At 52.7% G+C, this 12,318-nt stretch overlaps 1 protein-coding gene across 8 annotated transcripts in view; it reads left to right on the top strand.

Annotated features, from left to right (window-relative positions):
• Positions 1–12,318, top strand: part of PLEKHM1 (pleckstrin homology and RUN domain containing M1) — a 48,522-nt gene that overhangs the window by 974 nt on the left and 35,230 nt on the right. For 2 of the 8 annotated variants that reach the window (XM_064583036.1, XM_064583035.1), the window contains exons 1-5: positions 1,318–1,446; positions 4,368–4,507; positions 7,856–7,944; positions 9,259–9,506; positions 11,205–11,831. In XM_064583036.1, coding sequence (XP_064439106.1) covers positions 7,897–7,944; positions 9,259–9,506; positions 11,205–11,831 — 923 coding nt within the window. In that variant the 5' untranslated portion in view covers positions 1,318–1,446; positions 4,368–4,507; positions 7,856–7,896. Of the gene's footprint in view, positions 1–1,313; positions 1,447–4,327; positions 4,508–7,855; positions 7,945–9,258; positions 9,507–10,166; positions 10,326–11,204; positions 11,832–12,318 lie in introns of those variants that run through there. The other 6 variants (XM_064583031.1, XM_064583030.1, XM_064583029.1 and 3 more) reach the window with 6 other exon arrangements.

Below are 12,318 nucleotides of genomic sequence, written 5' to 3'. Positions count from 1 at the left end.
TCCTGAAAAGGCAGACAAGAGATTACTATGTGGGGGTTCCCACGGTTTTTGCAGACAGCGGCTGTGCAAAAATTCATTGGAAGAACAGGACTGTTGCTTGCTCCATTTAGGGGAGGGCATGCTTGTATCAAGACACTGATGCTCTTGCTGTGCTAACGATAACGAGAAACACTATCCTTTTGCCTAGGAAACGGGATTTCCCTAGTAAATCCCTTACTTTCCACCTTGTTTAACACCAAGAGAATACTTTGCCTCTATGTCTTTATTTCTAACTTCCTCCTCAATGATTAACGATACTGAATGCATTCAGGCTCATCTAGTCTAAAACCAGGAAGAGGTGGTTCTCTCTCCTGGAGAGAGAATTACTGAAGGGGCAGCCCCCATGCGCTCAAGTGCCACATCTCCAACAGCTGGTTTTATAAATGGAAACAGGCACTGGGACCTGGACCTTCCCAGAAAGGCCAGTGAAGCCCCTGACCCAGATCAGTGGAGCTTGCTTCCAAGAACTGTCCTGTTTCTAGGCCAGCCCTGTAGATACTCCCTAAGTTCCCCTGGACCTGCAGGTAGCAATACCTCTCCACCCCAGCACTCACCCCACACTCAGGCCCTAAGCTCCCATTTGACCAAAGCCTTCAGGTGTGAAGTATCGGAAGCAAAGACATCCCCCCCAAAAACACACACTTTTGACCTTTTGTTCTGAGTTCATCTGAAAGAGAAATAGCAACTCTACCAAGGAAAGCAAACAAACAACTACCTGGCTGGATGAGAATAACCGGGCCCTTGATTTTCGCGCCTCCGGGCTGATGGGCAGGTTACGCGAGAAAGCCCAAGGGACCTAAAGGCGCTCCCCTGGTATAAGGTGTGGTCAAAACACGTATGCTTCTTCCCCAGAGCCGCAAGGCGGGAAGCACCACCTGCGCTGATGCCCTCAGGGAGGCAAAAACAGGGTAGGCTATTGGTCCGATTTTACAAGTGGGAGCCTTCCCCGCAGGAGGCCAAGAGACAGTCCCAATGTTACACAGGCGGTGCTGTGGCCCGGCGAGGTCATGAACCCAAAAGCCAGCATCTAGTCTGACACAGACACTGCTAGAGGCGGACAGGAGGACACGTTCCGCGCGACGCTGGTGGCCTCGCCTAGTGACCTCACCTGTTCGCGCGCCCCTGGGGGGGTGGGGGGGGGTGGAGTCGGGAGCCTCCCAGATCACTCACCTGCTCGGGGTTTGGCAATTTGGGCGTGCGGAAGCGCTGGCCCCGCCCCACGGCTCCTCCAGCCCTGCGATTGGCTTCGGGGGCCGGGGGCGGGGCCGGCCGCTGAACGACGTGATGGCGTCAGGCGCCGCGAGCGCCGTTTCCTGTTGTCAGTGGGGGAGAGGCCGCCGCTTCGGGTCGGAGGTTGAGAGGCTGCAGCGGCCACGAGCGCCCCTCACCCCGTCCCCGCTCCCTCTGGTGAGTTAGGGGTCGGGGGCGAGGAGGGCGAGAAGGGGCGGCGGGGCCGAGACGCGAACGGGCGCTGGGCCACCAGCCCTGTCCATGCTCCCAAACCCCTGGTTGCCTTGACACTGTCCTGCTTTAGAGCCCTTTCCCTTCCCCGCCTAAGCCCCGCACCCCACCCCACTCGGACCCGAGCCTTCAGCCCGCGCAGCCACTGCTGACCCGTCCCCTCCATCTTCTCCCGCCCGGGACCCGAGCCAAGCCCCTACCCCCCACCCCCTCACCACTGGTGCTGCGTAAATGCAGCCACACTTTCGACCCCACGGTAGCCCAGTTCCATCCCCCAGCGCAGCCACATCCCGCGGCGTCCCTCTAACGCATCTCCTCCTCACCCCTCAACCCCTTTGGCAACTCCAGTGTCCCACGCCAGCCTCCTCTGATCCCCACCATTCTGGCTTTCCCCTATTCTGGCTCACCTTTCTTATCCCAGCCCCCCAGCCCCCAAGGTCTGCTCAGCCGTAACACCCCACCTCCACCCAGCCTCATTTAATACCTACCACCAAAGCAGACGCTCTGTTGAGCTCACGCCCTCTTCTTACTAACTCTGATCTCAGCCCTATCCTAAGTCTTATTACATGTATCTTCTTGTCCTCACAGACTCAACCCCTAACTTCCGAGCCCACCACATAATTTCTTATCACCTCCAGCCGTCCCGAGGACACTTCATCCCTAAGTCTTTGCGAAACTGCCCCCAACTCTTGCTGCCCCACTTCCTACCACCCCTCCCCAGTCTTATTAAAATGAGGTCTCCATGTCCCCATTTCTTCACCCCAACTCTGCACCCATTCTTCCCTTGAAGTGGTCCCCATTTGATCTGAGAACTTAGTGCAGCCCCCTGCCAACCCCACCTGCTTCCCCTCAACAGCCAAGTCAAGGTGCTTCCTCAGAGCCAGGCACTTGCTGAGCAGCTCGATGGGTACAGGGCCTCAGATGGTAAATAGGTGTGGAGGAGTAGAGCTCCACCTCCTGTGGTTCAAGGGTTTTTCCTGGATGTCTGGTCCCCCTGTACCTGTTGTCCCCCGTTTCTAGCATTCATATTACATTACTTGTGCTGTCTGCTGGAATGGTAGGTATCATCCAAATAAATACCTGGAAGGTGAGGGATGGCTACTCATTGAGCCTGGGACAGTGGAAACTTATCACTTCCTTTTGGATGGTAATCTGTAGAAACTCAGAGGGTCCTACCCTGTGGGGTTGGCTGTGGTCACAGAGCCATGTCCAAAAGTGTTGTCCTGGCACTTAGAAAGGACCCTCACCCAGTGCTTCCCCCAGCCAGAGCTGATTGCAGATTAGTCCCAATACCGAACACAGGGAAACACAGTACCAGAGGTGATGTTACATGTTGTGAAGAGTATAGGTGAGTGGTCCTGGGGAGGCTGAGGCCTAGGTGGATTCAGAGGCTGTTGAATTGCTTCCTCTTTTTGCAGGTACTGGATCATTGAGTTTTGACCATTTTGATGACCCATGAACTCAGAGAGCCAAGTTACCTCAGAGTAGCTAGACCTTCTTGAGGCATCCAGGCCCCATTGTTAATATTTATAATCTCCTGGGCTTTTTGGGTGCACATCCCCTCTTAGTGGGTGACCTCTTTGGTGACCAGGCTCCAAAGGATTGGCCATTTCACAGCAATTGTAAAGGGCCCCAAAGAGGACCCCTTGTCTTTGCTTGCCATTTATAGTCTCACTTCTTTGAAAATTGAATGCTCTTCTACCTTCAATATCCCCCTACCCACCCCCCCAACTAAGGTGTGATCTATCTAAAGGGTTTTCAGCCAGTTGGCAGCTTGGTGTAATGGAAGGAATTCCACAGTGGCCCTACCACTGAAAAGTTGTAAACCTCAACTTCTCCCTGAGCCTTTTTATTTTACTCACCTGTTCATTCAGCAAGTATATTTTGAGCACTACTGTGTGCCATGCAGTGTTCTAGGCACTAGAAATGCAATGGTGAATGAGTTGGGCAAAGTTTCTGCTTTCATTCCTTCAGAGTTTGGTCCTTGCTGGAATCCTAAGGGATGTGGGACAAGAATATGGGGGAGAGGGTGCCTGGGTGGCTCAGTCCTTAAGCGTCTGCCTTCAGCTCAGGTCATGATCCCAGGGTCCTGGGTTCGAGCCCCACATCAGGCTCCCTGCTCAATGGGAAGCTTGCTTCTCCCTCTCCCGCTCCCCCTGCTTGTGCTCCCTCTCTCCCTGTCTTTCTCTCTGTCAAATAAATAAATAAAAATATTTAAAAAAAAAAAAAAAAGAATATGGGGGATATGCAGGGCGCCTGGGTAGCTCAGTCAGTTGAGTGTCTGACTCTTGGTTTCAGCTCAGGACATGATCTCATGGATTGTGAGATCGAGCCCCACATTGGGCTCCATGCTGGCCATGGAGCCTGCTTAAGATTCTCTCTCTCTCCCCCTGCCCCTCCTCCCACTCATGTGCGTTCTCTCTCTCTCAAAAATAAATAAATCTTAAAAAAAAAAAAAAAAAAGAATGTGGGGGAGATGGGTGTTGTTGGGTAGGAGGAGGGAGGGATACCCAATGTTCATAGACTTCACATTTCTGGCCTCACCCACTAGCCTTTAGACTGAGAATCACAAGCTAGAAGTTTCTTGCCCTCCAGCTGGGATTCAGTTGCTTCAAAGGCCTAGTTGCTTTCACCCCCATACACACACACACACCCATCCCACCCCTCACGGGACCCTTGTCCAGAACTCCAACTTTCTTCAGGTGGAAGGAGGTGCTGTTTACTCACTCAGCACTCACATGTCTGAAGGATCAGCTGCCTTTCTGAATCAGAAGATAACTTTGTCATTTGTTTCCAACTGAAAACCCTGACTCATCACCTGGTACAGCAGCTGGAGGGCTTAAACACCGGCCTGTTGTTCTGCATAGCCAGGTGCAGGATCGGATTCAGGCTGTGGAGACTGAGGCTGTCAGGGATGGCGGGGAAGTCTCCAAGAAGAGGAGGTTGCTGTTGACTGATGAATGGAGTGTTTCGAAAGCGGTGAAGCCAGGTCATCCGTTCTTTTAATGTAAGTCTCATCTGGGCCTTTCTCCTCTTTTCATTCTTCCTTAGTCTCTGGAGGAAGTGAAATTGGAAGTATATAGAAGGGCATATAATAAAGAAAATCAACCAGAATGTTTCCTTCCTGTGTGTAGGAACATTTAAGAAAGGATAGGAAAGAATCTGTGCTCCGGGGGTACTTTGGGAGTATCTACAGGGCTGGCCTGGGAACAGGACAGTTCTTGGAAGCAAGCTCCACTGATCTGGGCCAGGGGCTCCACTGGCCTTTCTGGGAAGATCGGGGTCCCAGTGCCTGTTTCCATTTATAAAACCAGCTGTTGGAGATGGGGCACCTGAGTGTGTGGGCCTGCCCCTTTGTTATGCTACAGATCTGATGGGCAAGATTGTTTCTTGTTGGTTTTAGGCCTTCTTTAATAAAATGGAGCTTCGGAGTGCCCCTAAACGGTCTCTGAGTAATAAGTTTGCCTGCAGCTCTTTGAACCAAGGAGCTGAGACAGTTTGATCTGGTGAAAGGCACAGGACTTGGAATGAGGAAACCAAAGAATTCTGTCCTTTACCTGAGACCTGTTTCGACTGAGCCTCAGTTTTCTCCTCTATGAAATGGGAGATAATCATCCTCCTTTCACAGGATTGTTTTAAGAATTAAATGAGATTAGAGAATGAGATCCTGTGCCAGGGTGAATCAATACTGAGGGACAGAAGTAGACTTAGGATGGGTTGGAGTTTCCTAAAGGCAGACGCCACTCACCTTTTCTGCTCAACTGCACTTGTGATGTTTGAAACTCTCTATTTGCTCTCGTCAGCCTGGGTGTCCCGAAGAGACACCCGTCTTTGGTTTGGTTCTTGGTGTCAGTGAAGACTGTTCTGAGGATAGGAAGTGAAGCCAGTCCCATAGGACGGTAGATTGGGGGTCTGGGCCCCCCAGGAGCCCTGCTGACCTAGCAGTCAGGAGACCCAGACCCCAGAGATCTCATAGACTGTCACGTTCCTGCCTCTGAGCTGGTTTCTTGCCTCCCTGACGTGTTAGGGAACAGACAAGCCTCGGTAGGGTGCTCTGGCTTCTTGCAAAGAAAGATGTGCCCTTAACTTTGGCCTGATCCCAGAGTCTCATCCTATTTTGTGAATCGTCAAGTGGCTCTTCTGGATTTGCCTGCGCTGTTGTCATTTTGTGGCTTTTCTGACTCTTCACTTTGTTTTAGACCACAGTTGTCTCCTATCTGCCCCTGCTCTGATCTCTCAGTGTCCGTTGACTTTGTTTTTTTAGCAGACCCTGACTTGGCCAGAGCACCCACTCACTGATAAGCCTCCCTCCCTCCCTCCGTAAATACTCTATTATTTTTGGTTAATTAATTAATGAGGCCTTAATGGACCTACTATTCAAATTGTTGAGGTCCAAGTTATAAGGCTGCCTGAGGGAAGGGCAGTTTTGGAGCTTGAGGCTCTGTTGGGAAGGACAGGACTGAAGGGAGGCCTCAGGCCTCTGGAATTGCTGAAAGGGATTGGATGCCAGGGTCTTGGAGCCAGAGAACCTGGACTTGACCTGCAGGGCTGTAAAGGGGAACCTCGCCTCCAGGATCAGGCACAATTTTAGGAGGGACTCTGACTGCAGCCTTTTCCAGTCATCCTGGTGGCCAGAGCATGGAGCTGGTCTGCAGAGGAGGGTCCTGAGAACTCCCGGCGGGTAGGAGCCAGGAACATGGTGAGGGAGACGCAGTCAGACAGACAGGGGCTGTGGCCAGGGGCCGGCGCGCTCTTCCTGCCAGTCTGTCATGGGCTGACCAGAGCTGGTGCTGCAGGGGCCGTTCCCCACACACACCTACCTCCCTCTGCATGCCCTTCCTTAGGAAGGTTGGCTCTGGGTCCTGTTTATTCTTGGCCAGCTCCAGGGGCCAGGGCTTGAGTCAGAGCATCTAACATCACTTAGGGCCACCCTGCTGTTCTCCATGCTCTGCTGTTCTCTGTAAATCTTTCCCAGCAGACTGACCTTGATGTTCCTTGCACCCCCTCACCTGGGCCCCCAGCTGGAGAGCCCTCCTCCCAGACCCCTCCACTCCCTCCCTACCCATCCCTTAGCCCTAGCTCACATTCGCCTCTTCCAGAAGGGTTGACATCGTCCTAGAGGGAGGTGGTGGAGTCTCCCACTATCAGCCCTGCAATCGTGGGAAGGTCCTTGACCTGGGTCAGCTTCTATTTCTTATCTGTTAGATCAGGATAATAAAACAGCCCTCCTAGGGTGACTAGGAGGAATGCAAGAAGCAATATATGTAAAGAGTACAAAATCCATTTAGCATGCCTTGGCTTTATTAACGTCTTTGGACAATGACCTGTTTTTTGGTGTCTCCTCCTGCTCAGGCTATGTGGTCACTAGAAATCTGTTTAGATGGGAAGGTGCCTGCCCCATGCTGTCCATCCAGGTGGCTGGGGTGGGGCCAGGCCAGCCAGCAGCCCCCCCACTCCTCAGGCTCAGGTTGAAGCCCTCCCACCTCAGCCACCCCCCAGGAGGAAGCCAGTGCCCTGAGGGAGTCACTTCAGCTACTTGTGCGTGCACATTCATGCCCTGGCAATCTTTGCCTATAGGTTTGGATGGCCACAAACACTAGGGTTGTAGGTGCCATTTCTCCTTAGGACCTTCAGGCCCTGTGCTAGGCATTTTCCACATTCATATCTCCATCTGAGAGGTATGATAAGGTGCCCCAGCATGCGTAGCTGGTTAGTGGCAAATCGAGAGTCAGACCCGTTTCCCTTTAGACGTGTCCCTGTGCTGCTCCAGCTTAGACCCTCGCGCCTGAAGGAGGAGCAGATGTGTGGCCAGAGAGCCCTCCCTTTGGAAGCTGTTGCAGTTATCCCTGTCACTGCTGAGCTGGCAGACACCAGACTGGGACAGGAGTCAGAGGGGATAGTTGCAGGGCCCAGGCCCCGAATGTGAATTGTGAACCCCTGCTTCCTGGTCCATATGGGCCCTTGGCACCTTCAGCTGTAGCATCCCCCTTGCACGCTTAGCTCCATGTCTAAATCAGCCTTGCGCACCCTGCTTTTTGTGCCCGCACTGGGTGTGGAATCCGGAGCCCTTTCCAAGCACTGCTTGGGCTGGACCCACCCATGGCGCACAGGACTCCTCACCTCCTGAGATCCAAGCCCTCAGATTTGCTTTCCTTCCTCGCTTCCTTCCTTAAAATCCACTCTTAGCTTTTACTTTTGTATTCAAACGCCCTTCCATTGCGGTTTGAGGAAGATGGGCTGACCTGCTGCCTGCGGGGGGGGGGGGGGGGGGGCGGGGCGGGGCGGGGGGGGGGAGAGAATTGGCTGGGGGCGCTGAGCTGGAACTTGCTCATCTGGCCACCGTCTGTCTCTGCAGGTGTCATGTGATTCTCCGAGGGTGCTGCTTTGTGAGTGGAAATGCTCTCAGTGGTGGAGAATGGACTGGACCCCCGGGCTGCCATCCCGGTAGGCAGCAAGGGAGGCTCAAGGGTGGGGAAGGGTGCACAGGACAGCCATTTCATTGATTTTTCTTGCTTTGAAATGAACGAGGACTGTCCGGAAAGTGAGGCCTCGGGTTGAGAAAAAGTTATAGCAGAGCAGGCTCTAAGGAGATCCTGCCCTTTCCAGAACATCTTATCGGTGATTAATGGGAATTTATAGAAAATGATGGTGATTTAATATAGGCTACCTGAGGACCAAGGATTTCTCCAAAGAAGGCATGCATATGACCCATAAGTACATGAAGAGATGCCTAACATCATCAGACATTAGGCAAATGCATTCAAAACCACGAGAGGCTTCTTCACACCTCTGGGATGGCTAGAATCAGAATGACATCAGAGTAAGTGGTGGCCTTGTAGAGAAATTCGAACCCTCGTGCATTGCTGGTGGGAATGTCAAATGGTGCAGCTGTCGTGGAAAACAGTTTGGCAGTTCCTCAAAAAGTTAAACCCAGAGTTACACATGACCCAGCAGTTCCACCCCTAGGTATATACCCAGGAGAACTGAAAACACATGTGCATGAATGTTCATAGTAGCATTATAGCCAAAAAGTGGGAACAACCCAAATGTCTAGTAATGGGTGAATGGGTAAATAAAATGTGGGGTGTCCACACAGTGGAATATTGTGGGGCAGTAAAAAGGAAGTCCCGATACACGGCGACAGCATAGACAGACCTTGGGAATAGGCCCAGTGCAAGAAGCCAGACACAGAAGGCTGCACCCTGTATGCCTCCATGTCTACACAATGTCGAGAAATGGTAAATCCATCAAGGCGGAAAGTAGATGAGCGGTTGCCAGGGATTGGGGGAGAGGCGAATAGGGAGTGACTGCTTATGGGCACGATGTTTCTTTCTGAGGCAATGAACATGTTCTGAAATGAGGTAGTGGTTATAGTTTCACAATTCTGTGAATATACCCAAAACCATTGGACTGTATACTTTAAATGAGTGAATTTTATGCTATGTAAATTAGGTCTCATTAAAGCTGTTGTAAAAAAAAAAAATTAGACTTAAGAGAACATTAACATGTCCTGTTTGGGTTATCAATACATCAAAAAATGTCTTGGCAAAAAAAATATATCAGTACCCCTGGGTGGTGTAAGTATGTGATTTTCCTTTTCTTCTCTAGGCTTTGTCTTTGTTTTCTGTAATTCGCTTGTGTGAGTTTTGCTAGATAGACACACACATGGGTGCACGTGTGTGGTTGCTTCTGTACGTGGCAATGAGCAGGTACGTTGCAGGATCTCCTAAAGGCTGTGTTATGTCTGGCGCTGACTAGGTCATCAAGAAGAAGCTAGTGGGATCCGTGAAGGCATTGCAGAAGCAGTACGTGTCCTCGGACATGGTGGTCACTAGTGAAGACGGAGATGCCAACGCCATGTGCAGTGCCCTGGAGGCTGTCTTTATCCACGGCCTGCACGCCAAGCACATCCGCGCCGAGGCCGGAGGGAAAAGGAAGAAAAGCGCCCACCAGAAGCCTCTTCCTCAGCCTGTCTTCTGGCCCCTCCTGAAAGCCGTCACCCACAAGTGAGATCAGCTGGGGAGGTTTTGTTGTGGGGAGGAGCTTCACAGTGGGGGACACGGGGCTCTGCCTCGCCAGCTCTACGGGAAAGCACCAGAGACACTCTGTTCTAGAACAGAGATGGGTGAGGTAGGGGTTCTTGTTAGACCAAGCCTCAAGAGCCCCTCAGCCCTCAGGCAATGGCTGGGGGCTGCTGCACGCGCCCGGCTGGTCGCCGGTAGCCGGGCCACCGTTACCACACCGTGGCAAACTGAGGTGGTCGCACCCGAGAGTGTGCGGCCTGCAAAGCCGAAGAGCTTTGCTATGTGGCCTTTTACAAAAGAAGTTGGCCGACCCTGCCTTAGAATGGTTGAACATCTGTGTTGCTAAATATTATACTCGTAACCAGGGATGGCATTCTTCAAAAAAAGTGGAGTCCAGATCATCTGACTATTCAGCCTGGGATGGTTGTCTCCGGGGCCCTACCGCTGACCGCCTGGGCTGTGGAGCAAGCAGCTGGCCCTGGGCCTCGAAGGGCCACGTGATGCCACCTTCGGCCTGAGGTGCCTGGCCGGTCTCTGTCTTCCTGCTGCCGGCCGCTGCCCCGTCTCAGGCTCTTACCCCACTCCTGGGTGACAGTGGCTTTCTCATGGTCCTCCTTAGCTCATTCTCTCTCTTGAGCCCAGCCAGCGGGGCAGCCCTGACGGAGCTGAAGCTAACCAGAGCTCGCTAACGGAGCCCCGCGGAGCTTGGTCTGCACTCCCACGGGCGAGACGTGCGCAGGGCACCATGGTAGTCAGAAGAGGGGCATTTGCATCAGATCAAGGATTCAGGAACTCAGTTTGGTACGTGTGGGATATGATCTTATCCAGAGCGGCCCACCAAGACGCCTGCATAAGTGTGGTCAAGTCAGTTTGCTGTGTAAAAACCCGCAGGCTCTCAAATGCTAGCCTGGAGTCTGATTCACTAGGCGGGGGCCCCAGAATCTGCATCCTGACCAAGTTCCCAGGTGATTCTGATGCATAGCCAGGCGTGGGGACCACTGCCCCGCTTTGCCTTACCAGTTGCATCCTCAAGACCCTGCATTACCTGACTTTGCAACCCAGTCACCCACTCCTCCTCCCCAGCTTCTAATCGGAATGTGCTCGCCACTCCTGTTACAGAGCTGTTGCTTTCCTACCCTTGGTGCCTTTTTTCTGTCAGTCCTTTGTGCCTAGAAGGTTCTCCTTCCATTTTTGCCTCTTGAGATCCCTTGCGGCCCAACCCAGATACTGCCTTTTCTATGGCATTATTCTTACTGTGACCCGGAAATGATTGCCCACTCCCACCCCAGCTCTGCTGACAACAGGGTTCACCTCAGTGTGCCTGTGAAAGGTGGTTACCTGGATTGAGGGCAGGACCATGTCTTTACCCTGTATCTTCACAGCTCCAAAGACTTGCACGTAGGGGCTCATCAGATGTGTGCTGGATGAGCACATGATGTCAGGGGTCCCCCAGGTAGTTGTAATGAAAATGGTGGTTATCCTTTATGACAGCAACCTCAAAAAGTTGGGGGTTATAGCTTAATATTTCTAAATTTCCCATAGAGCACTATTATCCAAGATTTTTTCAAGCCTGTATATATGGGCAGTCGTTATTATGGGCTTTTGCTACCCAGTGGATAAAACGAGACCTTCGGTGATTGGAAGCCATTTCTTGACACAAGCCTGTCCTCCCCACCCCAGGCACATCATCTCGGAATTGGAGCACCTGATCTTTGTGAGCACGGACGTGGGCCGCTGCCGGGCCTGGCTGAGGCTGGCCCTCAACGACGGCCTGATGGAGTGCTACCTGAAGCTGCTCCTCCAGGAGCCGGCCCACCTGTGCGAGTATTATCAGCCCACAGCCCTGCTTCGAGATGCTGAGGAGGGGGAGTTCCTCCTCAGCTTCCTGCAGGGACTAACATCCTTATCCTTCGAGCTCTCCTACAAGTCCGCCATCTTAAACGAGTGGACGCTTACCCCACTGGCTCTCTCTGGGCTTTGCCCGCTCTCTGAGCTTGACCCCCTCACTACCTCCGGGACAGAACTACCGCGGAAAGAGTCTCTGGATTCAAGTTCCCATTCCTCAGGCTCGGAGGACATCGAAGTCCAGCACTCAGGCCCCAAGATCCGACGGAACAGGAAGCTCACGGCCTCCTCCCTCAGCCTGGACACGGCCAGTTCGTCCCAGCTGTCTTGCAGCCTAAGCTCTGATAGCTGCCTACTCCAAGAGAATGGCGGCAAGAGTCCAGACCATTCTGAGGAGCCCGTGTCCTACGACTCAGACCTGGGGACAGCAAATGCTGAGGATTCAGACCCGTCTCTGCAAGAGTGAGTGCTCCTCCCCCGCTCTTCCCCCACTCTCTTCCTGCCTGCCTCCTTCTCTTCCTCTTCCGAGTCTCCCTTCCTATAGCATGTGATTGCCTGTCATTGAGCACTGACCTCTCTAAGGGCATAAAGAGAGACAAAGGGGACGTCGGCTGTCTTCCTCAGGGACTGGAGGCCACATGGGGCTGTGAGGAGGATGGATTTAGGTAGGGCTCAGAGCTGGGCCAGGCTCCATCCAGTGCTGCCCCTGGGTGAACTTCCGCAAGTTACCTCATTTCTCTGAGGCACATTGTAAAATATTATTGCCTCTAGAGGGAAGGAAACTAACAGTTCAGGGTGATATTTACAATTCCAAACAATGCAATGAAGCATAATGGATAAGGGTGCTCTTCTGTGACCTCCCAGAAGGCCTCGGAAGGACACAGACCCTGAACAGTGACTGGAGGATATGGCAGACAAAAGGGGCCAACAGGTGTGTGGAGGAAGAGTC

This window comes from Mirounga angustirostris, unplaced genomic scaffold (genome assembly GCF_029215605.1).
Source record: "Mirounga angustirostris isolate CCGP_5_RB_7025 unplaced genomic scaffold, mMirAng1.0.hap1 SCAF_17, whole genome shotgun sequence".
Taxonomy (NCBI): Eukaryota; Metazoa; Chordata; class Mammalia; order Carnivora; family Phocidae; genus Mirounga; species Mirounga angustirostris.
The sequence above is the reverse complement of the archived record's forward strand: the minus strand, read 5'-3'. Positions and strand labels throughout refer to the sequence as shown.